Below are 22,279 nucleotides of genomic sequence, written 5' to 3' on the forward strand. Positions count from 1 at the left end.
CGTAGTTCTTATTCCTTGTAAAAAGGTCTGATATCTCCGTAGTTCTTATTCCTTGTAAAAAGATCTGATATCTCCGTAGTTCTTATTCCTTGTAAAAAGGTCTGATATCTCCGTAGTTCTTATTCCTTGTAAAAAGATCTGATATCTCCATAGTTCTTATTTTCTTGTAAAAAGATCTGATATCTCCATAGTTCTTATTCCTTGTAAAAAGGTCTGATATCTCCATAGTTCTTATTCCTTGTAAAAAGATCTGATATCTCCGTAGTTCTTATTCCTTGTAAAAAGATCTGATATCTCCGTAGTTCTTATTCCTTGTAAAAAGGTCTGATATCTCCATAGTTCTTATTCCCTGTAAAAAGGTCTGATATCTCCATAGTTCTTATTCCTTGTAAAAAGATCTTATATCTCCATAGTTCTTATTCCTTGTAAAAAGATCTGATATCTCCGTAGTTCTTATTCCTTGTAAAAAGATCTGATATCTCCGTAGTTCTTCTTTCCTTACATCTCTTAAAATACATGAAAATTTATGATCGTTCGAAGCAATGTTGTACTCAAAATGCAGTGCTGCTTTTGTGTTTAATATTTTTATCTAATATTAGAAATATTAAATTCTGTCGACGGTCGCCAGCTTTTACAAAAGGGCTGCTGGGTACTTTCCGGATTTCGATAGCGGTAGAGTGAAAGCATCAGTAACTAAGTGTCGAGAGAACTGAGTCTACTGCTTTGGTTATAATTTAAACAATAAAATACCTTCTTTGGTAATTCATTCGGGATGTAAAGGTAGCGACATTGCAGAAAAAATAAATAATCCGCGTTAGCAGGTTATGTAATTTTTTTCTGCAATGATCGCTACCTTCATAGCCCGTATGAATCATCAAAGAAAGCATTTTATTGTTTATATTTACATCTTTCTTTAACTAATTAATAAATTGATTATGAAAAGTAATTAAAATTCACTAAATTACTGTTTACGTACCTGAGTACATTAGCTAAAAGAAATAGTCAAATCGTCTCCTGTAGGACGTTGAGTCTGACATCATCAAGATTATTTCGTGCAGTCCGTGGTACTTCGTATACGCGTAGGTCGCTGTAGGTTTAGACCAATCGATAAACAGGGCGTGTCAATTTCAGACCTGCCAATTTCTTCTAAGTTTCCGCCGCTTTAGATTTCGACCAATCGATAAACGGGGCGTGTAGATTTCAGTCTGCTTGTTTCTATAGATCTATGAATTAACTATAAGTTTCGTCAGAAATAGAGGGAATAATACTTGGTAGATGTAAATATATACACATACACACTACATATCATTGTCACAAAGTCAGACACACCCTTTAAACTTATAAGACAACCGCTGATTAATTATTAGATGAATCACAACTGTCTATGCGTGTATTTTGCTCAACGTGTCCCATGTAATCGTGCAACATTTTACTATCATTGCACGATTTATCAGCTTCCATTTGCCATCCTCTGCCACCTGTGTATATATAACCTGCACAAGCACCTCTGTTTTAAACCACAATTGACCATCGATGCTGCTGCACCAATACATCCTTGTTGTTTGCTTGGTTTATATATACCCCATATGTATAAATAATTATATATACCGGTATACTGTGGAATCATTTTCATTCGTGAGGTTCAATGTTTGTGGTTAGCCAAATTTTTCCTTGTTCCAGGGGACGTAATTTCGTTGGTAAAAAGTTTAACGTAATTTAAAATAAATACAATTTAATTCTGATTGTAACGCCTCATTTGATTCGCTAAACAAATTCATATATATCGTATAACATATCTTGCCTACGTCACAATAACATGCGCGTGCAAAACATATTAATCCGCTTGACGTTACGTTTAAATTTTGTACAAATTAACATATTTTAACTAATTAATGGGCCTTATTATCTTATTTAAATAGTAGCAAATTTAAGTATAAGGAATAAATTTTATTTGTACCTATGTTATACGATATAACATAACTTGGAACAGTTTACGCCTTTTTATAAACCGCTTCGCTGTTTATAAAGCGTAAACTGCCCCAAGTTATGTTATATCGTATATTAATAGGTTGAAATTAGATTTATTCCTTAAATATTAGAATTGCTAGAGTAACTACATGTTCTTGGGGATGTGAATTTGTGGCCAAGAGTTATCCATGAAAACCACAATTTTTCAATTGCACGAACATTTTGTCGCTTCTGCTCGTGCGCCAATTTTGAAAGGGCCTTTGAAAGCGTACACAAAATGGGACCAATCAGCTTTAAATTAACATATAACTTGTAATCGCATGTAGAGTCACACAAGAGTATCACAGACGTCATTTATTAATTTTAGTTATGAATGAAACAATTAAATATCTTTCCTATCTAATATAGCTGAGTATGTGTGTTTTCACTGCGAAGAGAATATATGAGTATTTAAACGCTAGGTGTCCGTGGAGTATACTTATATACGAGGGAAGGAAATAACAAAGCTGCCTATAAGTAACAAAGCATACAACAATGCTAACTTTAAGAGAAAACGGATAAAATAAGTTAGTAAACACGTCCATGGGAAAAGGTCATTAAACAAATTTGTCCATACTTAATTATAAATTGTCCAAACTTGCCAGGGATGGAAAAAAAATTGAGTTGTTTTCAAAGAATTACATGAACGAACATGGACCTTGCAAAACTAGGGCTTCTACAAATAAGGGTAACATTTTTTTAAAATTTTACTCCAATTTATTTTCAACGTTAATTTACGCCATACACCAATTAGGACACACTGTGTTATGACAAAGAATATCCGCCATTCTGTTTGTAAACATGTGACAGTTATTTTTCGTTTTGCTAAATTTCCCAAAAACTCTTTCGTAGTTGCGTGCGCATCCAATGATGCATTCTACCGGAAGAACACTGAATCCCGCTGGATTTTTCTCTGGCTTGATTGGACAGAAGTCTCCGACCATTGGATGAGTGTTTCTGATGACGACGCTGGCATGGGGCCGGGTCCCAAACTCTAAGTAATATCCGTCATACCAGATCCATCGATGAGATATTCCAAATGGGTTGCGATGTACCGATCGTGAGACCCTGCGCGGGAATAACGACATGCACCATATATTTGTTTTTCCGAAATAAAATGGCTCTGAAAATTAAAAGAAAAAATTTGAAACTACAAAATAGTTAACAAGTAATTTATTCATATCCTAACCTTACTATATTCATGTACCAGTGCAGCCCTAGGCTATATGTAACCCTGTTGAATGTGTTGGAACCATTTTAACACGGGCTTGGACTTTGGATAGTTATATCAAAGAGCAATGTGACGTAGGCCTGCCTATTTCATTGCTAGCCACTCAGCCATGGCTTTTGAAATCAACAAGAATTTTATGCCTTTTGAGATAAGACTATTTAATTGAAGCAAATTTCGCTTAAAACCACGTCATTTTTAACTTGTTTTGACGCAAGGAATATTAAACTACGCCCTACTGAATGTCCAAGGTCTTGTTAAAATGGTTCTAAGAGAACAAAATTAGCACAATCCTCATTTTGCATCTTAATGGACATCATGAAAAAACTAACCTTTTAATTGTGCTATTGAATTTTCTATCTACCTTTCTGAATGATCAAAAACCTATAGGGTTTTCATAATTCTTGTTAACATTCGAGCTCTGGATATAAATACTGAGTACTAAATACTAAATATCTAACTATCAAATGAATAGACTGCATACATTTGCAAAAGAAATACATAAAAGAAAAGGTTAAGAGACAATCCTGTATATATTGCAGTGAGTTTAAAAGACCTACTTCCCACGGGTTGGCAGTTAGCTGTCTTCTTTGGGAAAAGCCACGAAGAGGCGCCGTGAAGGACGGCTAAGGAAAATAACAACACCTGAAATATGAAGTAATATGGCAACGTGAACATTAAAGTTTGAAATTGTGTAATCATAAAGAGGGTTTTTTTTCTTCCAAACATCATATTTTGATAAATAATTCTTGAGAAATATTTTACATAATTAAGACGATGGTACATGTACAGTGTATTGTTATTTCAGTAAAAATAGAAGCAAATTATAGTATCATATATCAATGTACATGTATTTCAATGATTTCGAGAGGAAGTTAAAAATGAAATTTAAAATGCCCTCGATTTTAATATACAATGGTCATTAAAGAGAAATCGTTATCTAAGTAGAAAAAGTAAAATATTCCAGTGAGAGTTGTCTCTCTTATCAAATAGACGATAAACCTTAAAGACCAAGGTTTTAAACCGGCCAGTTTACTTCAGCAAGATTAGTAACTGATGGGCGGAAACGGTATATGGAAGTCAAAGAAATGGATTAATATAAATAAACAAAGTGAGATTAGTTTCATGATCCCGGGGCCACAAAAACTGAGACAATCTCACTTTTAAACCTAGTCTTATTATAGTCTCACTTTATGCTCGCTATACTTTCCTTATGTAATAAAAAGTCCCTTGTAAGTTTTATAGGCCGCAACATGCTATACAATGTTAATTATGTGTATCCGTGGTGTATCTTGTTTATCATTTATAGGGAATATACTATTGACCTATGAAAAATAAAATTTGAAAGATCGTATTGATAACATGGCTGTATGCGAAATCCTGTCATGGATCACAAGGAAATATAGACTTTTTATGTTCACATTTAGTACTTTTTTATCAATACTCTTTCACTTGCCATAAATAAGAAGTTTACAGGACAGGTAGTTTTTAAAAGAAATCAGTAGGCCCTATCTGTTTATTAAAAAGATAACAAATCTATAATACCTATTCTCAAAGTTAAGAAAATGAAATTGATACCAAAACATATGGCTGCATTGAATTATTAATACGAACATTATTTTTATGTAAAATCTTGGCACGCGCAACTGCAGATCTTAATTATGTGTGCACATGAGAATTTGTGTTAGTTTTTATTTTGATTAGGAAATACATTAAAAGCATTTAATGGAAAAAATGAAAATAATGATAAAAATTCGACAAATGAATTCGAAATAGTACTCACAAATGCACCGGTGTTTTTCCCCATTGTCTTAAGCTTTCTATTGCACAAAGACAGACCTAACGCCCAGGATAACTTATAAAGTCTGTTTGGAACAAAGATCTATGACGTAAACAAATCAGGCAGAATGCATCTATCACAAAGTTACAAGTACCTGTCGATGAATGATCGAGAGCAAAGTTCGATCGGTGGTATATATGTACTTCCTACCTGAGGTTAATCACTAAATCTACCTGAGGTTAATTACATTTACCTAGTATGTTAATGAATGCCGTGGACTACATTGCAACTATGTGTGCGCTCCACACCTCAGGTTTCATAAACTATTTGATGATAGGTCAATCCTAAAAACTCTATGGGTTGTGTTCTGTAATTAAGTTCAGAGGTGGGGGGGGGGGGGGTAAAAAAGCAATCAATAATGGTCATTTCTCTTCCTAACTTTATACCCCCCTTCCCCTTAGGAAAGCCTCCTCTATATTTGAACTTTTAACATCAACTATTGACACTTCTTGTTTATTGTATACACTTTCATTAATATTCACAGCTAGGTGAAACTGTATCGGTTATTAATAAAACCAATATTGTATGTGTTAAACACTGTAAGTGTCCATATATTTGAACACCTTTTTCCGACTTAATATTTTGACTTTTCTTTGTGAATTTTCTACACAAACTCTCTCTCTCTCTCTCTCTCTCATTTTAATATTGTTGCAAACGGGTGGACATTTGAATTGTCGCTCCAGGTTTTTTTTCTAACTGTTTCATTGGCTACGACAAGGAATTGATCAAGATAAGGTGGCCCGAGTAACTTACATAATAAGCATGTTGCAAAGAGGAAGAGGGGGGGAATGCACAATATACATTTTAATATATGATTAATAGATCAAGAATCGAATCTTATTACCAGGACGCATGCATGATAGTGCATGTACATGTAAGTGTTGATTTCCAAAATAAGGAACTCTTCCCTTCTTATAAGAAAGCATTTGTTTTTATCCATAGTATATATTAGGTTACATGTACGAGATAAAATTGTAACAATTAACTTCTTTTAAAACTACCATTCTGCCTTAAGACGTGTATTTCACAATTTTTATTTCTGTTTTTCAGTTAACAGATTAGTTCTTATATATCAAATAAAGTTTGGTCAGCTATATCTAATTAAATGTGTTTAAAAAAGATCAATGATCAACGTAGACATGACGACACACGACGACGGACCTTCCCCCCAACAATCGCAATAGGTCATTTTTGTGGTCCTAATGACCTGGAAACCCATTTAGGAGTATCCATCATCAAATTCGTCATAAAAGAACGTGAATTTAACGCCTCATTGATTGTTTAACTGTTAGTGGAAATAGAACTTGGGTCAAATACCGCTGATCCATCACCATCCTTTTATTTTATTGTGGACTTGAAAACGTTAAATAATTAGTGACTTTTATTTGTTCCTTCAGAAATATGAAGGTAAGCTTTCTTCTTACTACATGTAGTATCTTCTGCTACAGTTAAGTTCGTTCATTCATGTAAAAAGTTTTGGTTTGTAGGATTTATAAAAAAAAATCCTTCAAGATTTCCTATATATCCTGTATGGAATACTACCTTATCGACAATTTCTCCAACTGGACGTTTATCTTCAAAGCTTAAGTTTAATAGTGAAAAATATTAGAATAACTATAAACAAATGTGGTTTTATATTATAATAACTCTAATCAATAGTCTATCAAACAGCATAATTACTATGTTTTTCAGTATCTACTTCTTAGACAGATCTGAGTTTTAAAAAAACGTCGCCTTGAATACTGGCCTAATTATTCAGCACTGTGTTCGGATGTTATTAAAAGTCTTACTTATTTATTTACAGACTCCGCATCGTCTATGCGTCTTTCTACTTGTCATCAGACTCCTTCATAGCACACCTGTCTCACGTGTGCTGAGAACCGACTGCAGGCACGGAGGAGGTGAGGGTGGGCGGGGCCGAAAATCTTACTATACATGTATATGTAGTCAGTTCGGTCAAATAAGTCTCGGGTGGGATGTCTATAACTGTGTGAATTGATAATCGTAAATATAGTGAACGAGTTGACATTTTTAAAAAAAAATTAGAGGGTTGTGTATATTTTTTTCTGCAATGATCGTTACCTTCATAACCCGCCTGAATCATCAAGGAAAGCATTTTATTCTTTATATTTACATCTTTCCTTTAACAGATTATTAAATTAATCGCAAAAAGTAGGTAGAGTTAACTAAATTATTGTTAATGCACTTCAGTACGTTCGATAAAAGAAGTAGCCAAGTCGTCTTATTTGGTTATTTGAGTCCGACATCATAATGATTATTTCATGCACTCCGTGATTTTACTTAGGTTGTTGAAGGTTTCGACCAATCGATAAACTGGATAGAACTGGATTGTGTAGATTTTAGTCCTGTCAGTATCTATAGCGCTGTGAATTACGTAATTAAGGTTTTCTTAAGATACTGTTAGATATTTGGAAAATGCAAACCTATATGCATGTAATAAAGGCCGACTCAGTACCTTTTAAACTTTTGAAATGATTCAACATTTTTATTTTCTCTTTCAGTATCAACAAAACCGTTTTATATAGGAACGACACACTTACAGTGTATGCTGAAAACTGTTATAAACATGGCACTAAGTCCCCCCTTAAACGGAAGAAAACGAAGAGCTCTTCAAGTTCCGGAGATAGATATGTCGCATTCTTATCTGTCATACGAAAACGTGCTACTGGAATTTGGACTCAATGGTACGCGGATCGAGTACCAGGGTTATCCTATGTTTTCTGAGAGTTGTCCGTCGGCATATTTGCCTGTTCCAGCTGGGTTCTCTTATCTTTCTGTTGACTGCATAGTCAAGTGTGCAAAGAATTATCATATACAATTTGGAAATTACAAAATCTTCAGCAATAACTGTAATACATTCACCAATATAATGTCGGACATTTTGTGCCATGAAATCCGCTGTCCTTACTGGTGTAGATAATAAAGCTAATTTGTGTTTCTCTCGAATGAATAAACGAGTTTCTTAAATTTGAAATTAATATTTACATTGTATATATTATTAATAGGTATTTTTGAAAATTGTTAAAAAAATGTTTATTATAAGCCATTCTCTCTCTCTCTCTCTCTCTCTCTCTCTCTCTCTCTCTCTCTCTCTCTCTGTGTTGTCTATATAGTATAATATATCTTCTTAATTTTGGGTATTTATTGATGATATTTAAAACTTTTATTTAGACACTAGCATATAAAAATGTTGCACTTTGCATCATATAACTGTAAGCACTGGTCCAAGGTTTTATTTCATTAAGATGTATTCCATTAATTTTAAACTAAAATATTTGTAAGTCATATGAAGCAGGTGTTTAAAATTTGATTTTACATTCGTTACTTTCTTGAGGATTTCAAGTTTTTATGTAACAGTGATCACAAAGAAGAAATTCAATTTTTTGTTACGATAAACCACTGATACACGTCTTGAATATAAATTTCTGAGGAATTTTGGAATTTGTTTCTTTAAAACAAATGTGCTTGCTTTAGTTAGCAGATGTTTACTCTAAAATTATTTGAGCATAGAATGTACAAAAAAAAAACCCCAAACCAAAACCAAACCCTCCACCCCTCCAAGAAAAAAATTTTACTTTATTTTTTAAACTACCCTCCCCCCAATTTGCTTTTTATAAAAAAAGCTTGCCTTATTTTTTAAATCCTACCCACCTTCCAATTGCAAAACAAATAGAAAAAAAGCCCCCCCCCCCCCTCCACACCAAAAACCAAAACAAACACAAAAAACAACAACAAAAATTAAGAAATTAACGAAACTAGCACAATTAATTGATTGTACATAGAGAGTAATTTAATTTCTTTTCGTATGTAATTTTTATTCTTTTAAATACATTTAACATTATGGCAAATTACAGAACATTACGCATGTTTAGTTAATCAGAAGTCTATGTCTATACCAATAAAAGTGAGTGCTAACATTTTGAGGATTTTTTTTAAGAATAAAAACAATGGCGTGAGATAAATACATGTAAAAGCTAAAACTGTAAAAGTACATATTTTAAAGTAGATCTCTTTTTTATAAATAATTAAGTATTATATACAAAAATAGATGCAAGCGTATATGCTATTTTATGTTATCACTACATGCTGCACATGTGCATGCCTCTCAGACTATCGTTAATTATAATGTATCTATAATTGCGCTTGTTGAGTTTAAAGTTTATTTTCAGCTGTCGATACTGTAGTTCTTTTTAATTCAAATATACATCTTCAGAAAACAACTGAGTTTTTACGGTGCATCTCTTGTAAGAAAAAAAAAACAAATATCGTTAGCTGCAATCTTCTTTGTTTCACATAGGCTACTTTGGCAAAGAACTTATCATGATTAACTACATTATAAATTCTTTTTTATTACACGGTTTTTTAAAATACCAGCGCTGGTACAATACAGAGCCCATAAACGTGTTATACACGTATAGAGAGCATGTACACCGAAACCCTGTGGGGAGCCCCATTTACAGGTCAAAATGGATGAAAATTGTAAACAAGAGGGAGGATTATACATAACATAGTGAGGGATGACCAGGTAGAGCAGATATCCCATGTTTATCGAGCACCACAGGTAAATACAATTACAGCTTTATTGCACACTATAAAAGTGGCAGGCGATCTGTGCACTTTGGGAAATCCGCATAATCCCACGGAATCACGCCAGAACGGAGATAAACACGGAAAGAGACAGGAAGTGATAGAATTTATCAGCTCTACAAGATTTTCAAATTTCAACAGGATCTTTACAAGATCAGTCATGGAGAGTGCAGTCACGGACTTCTCTTTTAAACTCTATCAAGTTCTATGCGAAGGGGGTGGGAATCTGTTTATGTCACCCTACAGTGTATCGGCGGCTCTTATGTTAACGATGTTGGGCACCAAAGGGGAATCCGAGGAGCAGATAAAACAGGTATTGGGAGTAGCGGGAGTTCCTAACCCGCACCAGGCGTATCAGAAGCTACACGCCACCCTGACAGGAAAGTCCAAGGACGGAGCAAAGCTCGCCATAGCCAACCGGATATTTTCCAAACTCGGTCTGGAGATTAAAGAGTCGTATAAAAAGGAATCGCTGGACTATTACAACAGTGAAATAGAATTGTTGGATTTTGTGGGAAACCCGGAAGAGTCGAGAACTCGAATCAACACCTGGGTTGAGGACCAGACCAACAATAAAATCAAGGATTTGATTCCAGAGGGAGGGATTAATTCCCTTTCGTTAATTGTTCTAACCAATGCTATTTACTTCAAAGGGGATTGGGAAAATGCATTCAAGGCCTCGAATACAAAGAGCGAACTATTTCGAGTATCCGAGACAGAGTCGGGCACGGTTGAAATGATGAATATGAAAAAGGAAAAGTGGCTAATTGGTATGTCCAAATCACTGGATTGCCAAGTTCTGGATCTTCCATACAAAGGGGGAGAACTAAGTATGCTAATCGTTCTTCCGAACAAGGTTGACGGATTGTCGTCATTGGAATCAAGCTTGTCGGCTGACACGTTTCGGGAACTAACAAAGGAAATGTACCGCGAGGATGTCATTGTCTCCATACCGAAATTCAAACTAGAAAGCTCGTTTCAACTGGATAAAGTTCTTGGTGGGATGGGAATCACCGATATCTTTTCCAGAAAAGCCGACTTTGGCGGCATGATGGAAAACCCGCCAGATGGCACTTATGTATCCGACGTCATTCACAAAGCGTTTGTTGAGGTCAACGAGGAGGGCACGGAAGCCGCCGCTGCTACAGCAGTAATGATGAGACTGATGTGCATGCCGCTAGAACCAATAGTATTTAAAGCGGACCACCCCTTCCTTTTCCTGATCAGAGAAAATTCGACCGGAACTGTATTGTTTATCGGTCGCTTCTTGAAACCAACCAACTAATATCTTCAAATGTAAACCATAATTTTTAATTCTATTATCAAAATTAATTGTAATAATACATGATCTTGTATAAATTGCTTATAGCTTTCAATGTTTGACATGTACATTTAATTTGTTATAAGTGTTTTCACATATATTTTGTACTATGACTTATTTATTATATTCATTGCAATACAAGGCAAGGTTGGACAACTCCATTTCCTGAAGTAAACTGTAAACACATACAGCTGATAAAGAAGTAACCAATAGTTTTAGAAAAACTGGTATAAACATGGCTCTAAACGGAAGAATACGAAGAGCTCCTCAAGTTCCGGAGATAGATATGTCGCATTCGTATTTATCATACGAAAACGTGTTACTGGAATTTGGACTCAATGGTCCCCGGATCGAGTACCGGAGTTATCCTATGTTTTCTGAGAGTTGTCCGTCGGCATATTTGCCTGTTCCAGCTGGGTTCTCTTATCTTTTTGTTGACTGCATAGTGAAGTTTGCAAAGAATTATCATATACAATTTGGAAATTACAAAATCTGTAAATTCATCAATATAATGTCGGACATATTGTGCCATGAAATCCGCTGTCCTTACTGTTGTAGATAATAAAGCTGATTTGTGTTTCTCTCGAATGAATAAACGCATTTCTTAAATTTAAAATTAATATTTACATTGTATATATTATTAATAGGTATTTTTTAAGATTGTTGATATAATGTTGATTATATACTAGTAGTCATTCTCTCTCTCTCTCTCTCTCTCTCTCTCTCTCTCTCTTGTCTATATAATATAATATATAATCTTAATTTTAGGTATTTATTAATAATATTTAAAACTTTTATTTAGACACAAGCATATAAAAATGTTGCACTTTGCATCATATACATGTAAGCACTGGTCCCAGGTTTTACTTCATTAAGATGTATTCCATTAATTTTAAACTAAAATATTTGTAAGTCATAAGAAGCAGGTGTTCAGAATTTGATTTTACATTCGTTACTTTCTTTAGAAAGTTTTTATGTAACGATGATCATGAAGAAAGAATTCAATTTTTGTGTCTTGAATATAAATTTCTGAGAAATTTTGAAATTTGTTTCTTACAAACAAATATGCTTGCTTTAATAAGCAGATGTTTACTCTAAAATTGTTTGAGCATAGAATGTACCAAATAAAAAACAAACCAAAGCCAAACCCTCCCCCTCCCCCCCACCCCCCCAAAAAAATCTTGCCTTATTTTTTTAAACCCTACCCCCTCCGATTGCTTTATATATAAAAAAAGCTTGCCTTATTTTTTAAACCCTATCCCCTTCCAAAACAAAGAGAGAAAAAAGACACCCCCCCCCAACCCAAAAACAAAAAACAAAAGAAAAACAATAACAACAACAAAAATTAAGAAATTAACGAAACTAGCACAATTAATTGATTGTACAAGTGAGTGTTTTGAATTTTTTTTCGTACACAATTTTTTTTCTTTTATTCATTAAACATTATTGCAAATTAAAGAACATTAAGCATGTTTAGTTAATCAGAAGTCTATATCTATCCCAATAAAAGTGAGTGCTAACATTTTGAGGATTTTTTTTTAAGGATAAAAACAATGGCGTGAGATAAATACATGTAAAAGCTAAAACTGCAAAAGTAAATGTTTTAAAGTAGATCTCCTTTTATAAATAATAAAGTATCATATACAAAAAAAAAAATCAGCTGTCGATACTGTAGTTTTTTTTATTCAAATATACATCTTTACAAAACAATTGAATTTTTACGGCATCTCTTGTAAGAAAAAAAAAACAAATATCGTTAGCCGCAATCTTCTTTGTTTCACATAGTCTACTTTTGCAAAGAACTTATAATGATTAACTACATTATAAATTCTTTTTTATTATACACTTTTTAAAATACCAACGCTGTACAGTACTGGGCACATAAACGTGTTATGCACGTTTAGAGAGCATGTACACCGAAACCCTGTGGGGAGCCCCATTTACAGGGATGAAAATTGTAAACAAGAAGGAGGATTATAAATAAGATAGTGAGGGATGACCAGGTAGTGCAGGTAGCACTTGTTTATCGAGCAACACAGGTTAATAAAATTACAGCTTGATTGCACACTATACATGCACGTAGCATCGTTTTTGAAAGTGCGGGGGGGGGGGGGGCAGACTCATCCAAAAAATCTTGACAAGCAAAAAAAAAAAAGGAAATCGGGGGGGGGGGGGGGGGGGGCTGGCGTAGTATATAATTTCTATTTCAATCCTAATTTTCTTATTTTCATATCAATTTTTTAATTTTTTACATCCTCCAAAAAAAGTGGGGGTGGGGGGGGGGCAACTCCATGTTAATTCAATTTTTTATATGTAAATTTTAAAAAAATTGTTGCTGCGAGAAAAAGTGGGGGGAGGGGGCAGCCCCCCCCCCCGGCTCCCCCTGATGCTACGTGCCTGCTATAAACAGGTCGGGTACACTACCTTATATGGATAGCATTATTTAACACGTGACAGTATTTTCGGCAAACAGATTCTCCAATCCAGTGAATGAGTTGCAATGCATGACGGTCTATAACGTGTTTACGATTCAACAAACGCACGTGGTATTTGTCTGTTTTATACACAATATTTAATTGCTTGCCGGAATGTTTGTACGTCTTGATTTTTACTTAAGAAGGTAAAAAAGGAAAGGTTACGTACCATTAACTTTGTTCCATGCTAACATTAAATTTTTTTGTTGTTTTAGTTGATTAATTGTTGCTTCAAAAATGATCAGTATCAAAGGACTGACAAACATACGCATACAAGTACAAACATATGTTGATAAGAAAAAACCCCATCACATTTGTGTATTGGTGACTTTATCATTATGCACTAGAAATAAATACAGGTAACTGTACATTTTTAACATACGTGAATAGCTGCGGTAGTAGAAATGCACAAATATACAAACGCAGAAGCGCAAGCTATATGCAGCATAAAGTAGTTTGTTCGTTAAGCATTCTGATGAATGTCCCTGAAGAAAATATCAACGCGCGTTCTACTAATGTTGTCCCAAATATGGGGGATCACGTGAAAAAAAACAGTACTCACTGCTTTTAATTCAATAGGACGTACCTCTTTTGAACAATGACAATGGGGTATTTAAATAGGTTGATATAAGTCCTCATATGCAATATTTTTTTAAATGTGAGCATAGAAATTGAAGTTCAGACATAATTGTCTATATTACTTTCGTAAATTCTGAAAAATAATTCAAAATGAGTTTCCAAAGGACAATGCAAAATGGTATATATTTTAAATAGACTTTGTATATACTGAAACTTGTAGTAGCACACAATGCCTTGCAACTCATTCACCTGATTGGCTTGTCGATAAAAGTAAACAGATGCCTAATTTAGTATGCAAATTTATGCCGACGTCACAAAATATAGTGGTATCGACCTGATAAAAGTGGCAGACGATCTGTGCACTTTGCAAAATCCACATAATCCCACGGAATCACGCCAGAACGGAGATAAACACGGAAAGAGACAGGAAGTGATAGAATTTACCGGCTCTAGAAGATTTTCTAATTTCAACTCGATCTTTTCAAGATCAGTCATGGAGAGTGCAGTCACAAACTTCGCTTTTAAACTTTATCCAGTTCTATGCGAAGGGGATGGGAATCTGTTTATGTCACCCTACAGTGTATCGGCGGCTCTTATGTTAACGATGTTGGGCGCCAAAGGGGAATCCGAGGAGCAGATAAAACAGGTATTGGGAGTAGCGGGGGTTCCTAACCCGCACCAGGCGTATCAAAAGCTACACGCCACCCTGACGGGAAAGTCCAAGGACGGGGCAAAGCTCGCAATAGCCAACCGGATATTTTCCAAACTCGGTCTGGAGATTAAAGAGTCGTATAAAAAGGAATCGCTGGACTATTACAACAGCGAAATAGAATTGTTGGATTTTGTGGGAAACCCGGAAGGGTCAAGAACTCGAATCAACACCTGGGTTGAAGACCAGACAAACAATAAAATCAAGGATTTGATTCCAGAGGGAGTAATTAACTCCCTTTCGTTAATTGTTCTAACCAATGCTATTTACTTCAAAGGGGATTGGGAAAATGCATTCAAGGCCTCGAATACAAAGAGCGAACCATTTCGAATATCCGAGACAGAGTCGGGCACGGTTGAAATGATGAATATGGAAAAGGAAAAGTGGCTAATTGGTATGTCAAAATCACTGGATTGCCAAGTTCTGGATCTTCCATACAAAGGGGGAGAACTGAGTATGCTAATTATTCTTCCGAACAAGGTTGACGGGTTGTCGTCATTGGAATCAAGCTTGTCGGCTGACACGTTTCGGGAACTAACAAAGGAAATGTACCGTGAGGATGTCATTGTCTCCATACCGAAATTCAAACTAGAAAGCTCGTTTCAACTGGATAAAGTTCTTGGTGGGATGGGAATCACTGATATCTTTTCCAGTAAAGCCGACTTCGGCGCCATGATGAAAACCCCGCCAGATGGCACTTATGTATCTGATGTCATTCACAAAGCGTTTGTTGAGGTCAACGAGGAGAGCACGGAAGCTGCCGCTGCTACAGCAATAATTGAGAAACTGCTGTGCATGCCGCCAGAACCAAAAGTATTTAAAGCGGACCACCCCTTCCTCTTTCTTATCAGGGAAAGTTCGACCGGAACTGTATTGTTTATCGGTCGCTTCTTGAAACCAACCAACTAATATCATGAAATGTAAACCATAATTTTTACAAACTAAATTCTATTATCAAAATTTATTGTATGAATACATGATCTTGTATAAATTGCTTATAGCTTTCAATGTTTGACATGTACATTTGATTTGTTATAATTGTTTTCACATATATTTTGTACTTTGAGTTATTCATAATATTCATTGCAATACAAGGCAAAGTTCGACAACTCCATTTCCTGAAGTAAACTGTAAACACGTACAGCTGATAAAGAAGTAACCAATAATTTTAGAAAAACTGGTATAAACATGGCTCTAAACGGAAGAGAACGAAGAGCTCTCCAAGTTCGGGAGATAGATATGTCGCATTCGTATTTATCATACGAAAACGTGTTACTGGAATTTGGACTCATTGGTCCCCGGATCGAGTACCGGAGTTATCCTTTGTTTTCTGAGAGTTGTCCGTCGGCATATTTGCCTGTTCCAGCTTGGTTCTCTTATCTTTTTGTTGACTGCATAGTGAAGTGTGCAAAGAATTATCATATACAATTTGGAAAATACAAAATCTTCAGCAAGAACTGTAAATACATTCATCAATATAATGTCGGACATTTTGTGCCATGAAATCCGCTGTCCTTAATTACTGTTGTAGATAATAAAGCTGATTTGTGTTTCTCTCGAATGAATAAACGCATTTCTTAAATTTAAAATTAATATTTACTTTGTATATATTATTAATTGGTATAACTCTCTCTCTCTCTCTCTCTCTCTCTCTCTCTCTCTCTCTCTCTCTCTCTCTCTGTTGTCTAAATAGTATAATATATAATCTTAATTTTAGGTATTCATTAATAATATTTAAAGCTTTTATTTAGACACTAGCATATAAAATATAAAAATGTTGCACTTTGCATCATATACATGTAAGCACTGGTCCCAGGTTTTACTTCATTAAGATGTATTCCATCAATTTTAAACTAGAATATTTTTAAGTCATATGAAGCAGGTGTTTAAAATTTAAATTTACATTCGTTACTTTCTTTAGGATTTCAAGTTTTTATGTAACGATGATCATGAAGAAAGAATTCAATTTTTTGTCTTGAATATAAATTTCTGAGGAATTTTGAAATTTGTTTCTTAATACAAATATGCTTGCTTTAATAAGCAGATGTTTACTCTAAAATTGTTTGAGCGTAGAGTGTACCAAATAAAAAACAAACCAAAAACTAAACCCTCCCCCTCCCCCCACCCCCCCAAAAAAAATCTTGCCTTATTTTTTTAAACCCTACCCCCTCCGATTGCTTTATGTATAAAAAAAGTCTGCCTTATTTTTTAAACCCTACCCCCTTCCAAAAGAGAAAGAAGACCCCCCCCCCACCACCACCAAAAACAAAAAACAAAAGAAAAACAAAAAACTACAACAAAAATTAAGAAATTAACGAAACTAGCACAATTAATTGATTGTAAATAGAGAGTGTTTTGAATTTTTTTCGTACACAATTTTTTTTCTTTTATACATTAAACATTATGGCAAATTACAGAACATTAAGCCTATTTAGTTAATCAGAAGTCTATGTCTATACCAATGAAAGTGAGTGCTAACATTTTGAGGAATTTTTGTTAAAGGATAAAAGCAATGGCGTGAGATAAATACATGTACGAGCTAAAACTGCAAAAGTAAATGTTTTAAAGTAGATCTCTTTTTATAAATAATTAAGTATTATATACAAAAATAGATGCAAGCGTATATGCTATATATGTTATCACTACATGTTGAGCTGCACATGTGTATGCCTCTCAGTCTAGACTATCGTTAATATATATATATATATATATATATATATATATATATATATATATATATATATATATATATATATATATAAATTGCACTTGTTGAGTTCAAAGTTCATTTTCAGCTGTCGATACTTTAGTTTTTTTTATTCAAATATACATCTTTACAAAACAATTGAATTTTTACCGTGGATCTTTTGTAAGAAACAAAAAAACAAATATCGTTAGCCGCAATCTTCTTTGTTTCACAAAGGCTACTTTGGCAAAGAACTTATAATGATTAACTACATTATAAATTCTTTTTTATTACACACTTTTTGGGAGTTGATTTTTAATCAACTCTCCTATGCAGTCACGCGGACAAACCGAAAGTGAAACAGTGTTTGGACCTCAGCACAAATCATTGCTCCTGACAAGACTTAGTTCTTGAAAATAATTGATGAATTCGATGAAATGTATGCTAAAGCATTGTTTTTCAAGGAAACTTATTTCCAAATACCTTAAAAATAGTCAGATTTTAAATGATACGAACAATTTAAATATTTTTTGTATTCGTATGTATTCCTACGCCAGAGTTCAATATAGTCTCGTTCAACTCGACGCTCGGCTGTCTCCGTAAACCCTTGTCGGAGATTTACGGTGTCAGCCGAGCGTTTGGTTGAAGGAGACAAGAGTTAAATATCCATACAATTTTCGAGAAATATATCTACCACTGATACATACTTTGATTGAATTAATTTTATCTTTAAATATTATTTAACATGATTCATATGGAGGTTTCTCGACATTCTAGTCGAAAAAGTTCAAAAATTCATATTATAAAAATATGCGTAATTTAAATTAGAAACTACGTATACATATACTTGTCATGCAAAATAACATATCATTGATTTTAAAATAAATAAACATCGACAAAATCAACTCCCTTCAGTTCTTCAGTACCTTGATTAAAATATCAACGCTGTACAGTACTGGGCCCATAAACGTGTTATGCACGTTTAGAGAGCATGTACACCGAAACCCTGTGGGGAGCCCCATTTACAGGTCAAAATGGAAGAAAATTGTAAACAAGAAGGAGGATTATTATGGAGGGTAATCGTGTTCAAAAATCCAGACATGTATACTTGTAAATCCGAACATGCAATCGTGTTGATGTGTGAGCCTGAGTATGAATATGTGTAATTCTGATCGTGTAACCTATAAAACTCGGGCATAAACACGTGTAAGATTTGACTAAGATCCTTCACATTATGCACATTTTGCAACTTTATTATTTATTTACATAAGTTAATTAAACCTTCAACTTTGCACACTTTGAATCCGTAGTTTCTGCATTTGTAACTTTAGGCTCGGCAATAGCACATCTGACATGATACAAATTGACAAATGTAAAGTCTACAAGTTTGTCGAATTTTGACATGACCTTATATGGCAACTGCCTTGCTGCGGGAAAAGGCATGCTGTAACCGCTCGAATGAACGAAAAATAAACAGAATATTTAGATAAACTGTTGCAATAAGCTTTTAATGAACGACACCTTTTCTATCGAAAACACCGGTATTATTTTTAGAAAAAATTTTAAGGTATGATTAAAACTGGACCAAACAGGAAGAGGTTCATGTAGGGGAAAAAAAACCGTTGCCGATGTGACGAATGCGCTAATTTCCGTAATATAAATCTGGTATTATAAAAGGAAATGCCTAATATCTTATTTCTCAAAAAAAAAAAATTGACGTGTAATTTAAACTGGAATATAAGTAAATGCGAACTCTTTTCTAGAAATGAGACGGATCAAGAAATTTCCTAAGTGGGTAACTACATGTATAATTTGAGCGGCATGGGGTTCGAAGACCGCCGTGAGGTCCCATGTTACTCCACTGCATCTGAATTCTAAGAATTTTGAGAGAGAATTTTAACCGGGTTTCCGATTATTGAAATAGTAAAAATTGCGGGCGGGCGAGTGGCTGTCAAAAAAGGTACCCTTATTGTACCGATAACTCTTCGAACAGTTTTCAAGACATAGGAAGTTGTTCTTTTGCAGATCATTTATCATTTATACATATATCAGAGGTATGCAAATTGCTAGGATTTTGATTTCTGATAATTTATGAAAAAATATCAGCTGTTAAACTTAGTCATTTTTGAGCAAAAACATTGCAAAAAGAGTACCCCATTTCTTTGGATATGTAGTATTTATCAATTCAGGATTGACAAATGGATTATGGATACTGTTCACACAAAAGAAAACCCAGTTTGCTGTCACATTGACAGCTTTACTCTTGTCATTTTTCTGAATTAATTAGAATAAACGACCTGCAAAGATTTGGTATTTTTTCGTGGAAAAAATTATGTTACTTTACATGTATTTATATTTTTTGTTGTTGTGTAAGTGAAAGATAAATAATAACTCAATCTTCAATAATAATTTTTGTGCGCCGTGAATTAAAGTTTTACTATGGGAGGGACTGTACATGTAGCTCCCAGGTCCTCCATCTGAATTTTTCAGGCAGGGAGCTACAGATTTGCAACTAGTTCACAAGTGGCTGTAAAGCTGTATTATAATAGCTCTCCAGAAATATTTTATCAACCAACTTCACAAAGTGAGTCTGTATTGAACCGACATTCAGGACACCATACTCATATCCCGTAATAATTGATTGAAATAATTTTTTAAAATGCCAATTTTTACCTGCATGATAGACTTTTTCCCTATATATTGCCGACAATGCAAAGAAAGATTTCTTAAAATAGTTTATACACATTTTAATTTAACGACAGTTAACCTTATCTTTGGAATTTTTATTCATTTTTTAAGAGAGTGTCGCTTCTTATGTCTCATATTAATCACAATCTCAAAACCAATGTCTTTAAATAGTTTGTTTTTCTAAACTAATCATAAAAAATATTAACAAGAATTCGAATTCCCATAATCATGAAATCCTAATCCGTGGAGGAGGTATACCTATAACTCCAATCTTACCTGCCCAATCCCCCCCTAATCATCAAATTCCTAATCCGTGGTGGTGGTGGGGGGGGGGGAGGGGGGGGGGGGGGGTTGTGCTAGTATACCTACTGTGACTCTAATTTTCAATATCACTAATATTTCATCATCTTTAAAGTCTTTTAAGGAACAATTTTGTTTGTTGCGAGAAAAAAAAAGGGGGGGTGAATCCTCCCTGTTGCTATGTTCCTAATGGTTAGGTCTAACTTGGCAAAAAAAGTAGGGGGGGCTAAGCCCCCCCCCCCCCCCCTCCACCGGTTCCGACGCCTATGAATAAAATTGCGTATATATCTTTATACACGTGTATTCAAACAAAGTCATTAAATGTATTTTTTTTCAGTTCTAAGAGAATATCTGAAGCCGATCGAATTCTTTACTCTTTTATACATTTTCTTGATAATATGTACACCAATCTCATAATTTAATTTTCCGAAAAATAATACTCTATGAAATGTTGTTATACAAAGTTAATATAATTATAGGCATACTTAATATTTTTTTTTTATTTATTCCGTCCCTATTCCGGCGATTACGGCATGCCTTTACCTGCGGCTAGCCTTTTTCTATCAGTGTCGTCACTGTTTCCATATAAGGTCATGTCAAAATTCGACAAACTTGTAGACTTTACATTTGTCAATTTGTATCATGTCAGATGTGCTATTGCCGAGCCTGAAGTTACAAATGCAGAAAATACGGACTGAAAGTGTGCAAAGTTGAAGGTTTAATTAACTAATGTAAACAATAAAGTTGCAAAATTTGATTATGCGAAGGAACTGAGTCAAATCTTACACGTGTTTATGCCCGAGTTTTATAGGTTACACGATCAGAATTACACATATTCATACTCAGACTCACACATCAACACGATTGCATATTCGGATTTACAAGATTTTTGAACACGATTACCCTCCATAGATTATAAATAAAATAGTGAGGGAAGACCAGGCAGTGCAGGTATCACATGTTTATCGAGCACACAGGTAAATAAAATTACAGCTTTATTGCACACTATAAACAGGTCGGGTACACTACCTTATATGGATAGCATTATTTAACACGTGACAGTATTTTCGGCAAACAGATTCTCCAATCCAGTGAATGAGTTGCAATGCATGACGGTCTATAACGTGTTTTCGATTCAACAAACGCACGTGGTATTTGTCTGTTTTATACACAATATTTAATTGCTTGCCGGAATGTTTGTACGTCTTGATTTTTACTTAAGAAGGTAAAAAAGGAAAGATTACGTACCATTAACTTTGTTCCATGCTAACATTAAAAAATACTGTTGTTTTAGTTGATTAATTGTTGCTTCAAAAATGATCAGTATCAAAGGACTGACAAACATACGCATACAAGTACAAACATATGTTGATAAAAAAAAAACCCATCACATTTTTGTATTGGTGACTTTATCATTATGCACTAGAAATAAATACAGGTAACTGTACATTTTTAACATACGTGAATAGCCGCGGAAGTAGAAACGCACAAATATACAAACGCAGAAGCGCAAGCTATATGCAGCATAAAGTAGTTTGTTCGTTAAGCGTTCTGATGAATGTCCCTGAAGAAAATATCAACGCGCGTTCTACTAATGTTGTCCCAAATATGGGGATACGCATGAAACAAACAGTACTCGCTGCTTTTAATTCAATAGGACGTACCTCTTTTGAACAATGTCAATGGGGTATTTAAATAGGTTGATATAAGTCCTCATATGCAATATTTTTTAAATGTGAGCATAGAAATTGAAGTTCAGACATAATTGTCTATATAACGTTCGTAAATTCTGAAAAATAATTCAAAATGAGTTTCCAAAGGACAATTCAAAATGGTATA

At 34.3% G+C, this 22,279-nt stretch overlaps 3 protein-coding genes across 3 annotated transcripts; 2 read left to right on the forward strand and 1 right to left on the reverse strand.

Moving 5' to 3' along the window:
* Positions 1–2,687: 2,687 nt before the first annotated feature.
* On the reverse strand, positions 2,688–5,179 carry LOC128181833 (uncharacterized). Its single transcript, XM_052850374.1, has 3 exons — positions 5,019–5,179; positions 3,796–3,880; positions 2,688–3,130 (listed from the first exon to the last, which is right to left on the reverse strand). The coding sequence occupies exons 1-3, from the start codon at positions 5,040–5,042 to the stop codon at positions 2,742–2,744; spliced, it is 498 nt and encodes a 165-aa protein (XP_052706334.1). The 5' UTR covers positions 5,043–5,179; the 3' UTR covers positions 2,688–2,741.
* Positions 5,180–9,549: 4,370 nt separating this feature from the next.
* On the forward strand, positions 9,550–11,620 carry LOC128180369 (leukocyte elastase inhibitor-like). Its single transcript, XM_052848427.1, has one exon. The coding sequence runs from the start codon at positions 9,844–9,846 to the stop codon at positions 10,966–10,968; it is 1,125 nt and encodes a 374-aa protein (XP_052704387.1). The 5' UTR covers positions 9,550–9,843; the 3' UTR covers positions 10,969–11,620.
* A 2,805-nt stretch (positions 11,621–14,425) lies between these two features.
* On the forward strand, positions 14,426–16,333 carry LOC128180370 (leukocyte elastase inhibitor-like). Its single transcript, XM_052848429.1, has one exon. It carries the CDS (start codon positions 14,551–14,553, stop codon positions 15,673–15,675), a length of 1,125 nt encoding a protein of 374 aa, XP_052704389.1. The 5' UTR covers positions 14,426–14,550; the 3' UTR covers positions 15,676–16,333.
* Positions 16,334–22,279: the final 5,946 nt, after the last annotated feature.

This window comes from Crassostrea angulata, chromosome 4 (assembly GCF_025612915.1).
Source record: "Crassostrea angulata isolate pt1a10 chromosome 4, ASM2561291v2, whole genome shotgun sequence".
In the NCBI taxonomy this organism is placed as follows: domain Eukaryota; kingdom Metazoa; phylum Mollusca; class Bivalvia; order Ostreida; family Ostreidae; genus Magallana; species Magallana angulata.

Excerpts from the sequence above, each read along its gene's own strand:
- LOC128180370 (XM_052848429.1), top strand. The coding sequence starts at position 14,551 with ATGGAGAGTGCAGTCACAAACTTCGCTTTTAAACTTTATCCAGTTCTA.
- LOC128181833 (XM_052850374.1), bottom strand. The coding sequence starts at position 5,042 with ATGGGGAAAAACACCGGTGCATTT. Across the intron at positions 3,881-5,018 it reads GGAAAAACACCGGTGCATTT|GTGTTGTTATTTTCCTTAGC; the intron begins GTGAGTACTATT and ends TTCATATTTCAG. Across the intron at positions 3,131-3,795 it reads TAACTGCCAACCCGTGGGAA|AGCCATTTTATTTCGGAAAA; the intron begins GTAGGTCTTTTA and ends TTTAATTTTCAG.
- LOC128180369 (XM_052848427.1), top strand. The coding sequence starts at position 9,844 with ATGGAGAGTGCAGTCACGGACTTCTCTTTTAAACTCTATCAAGTTCTA.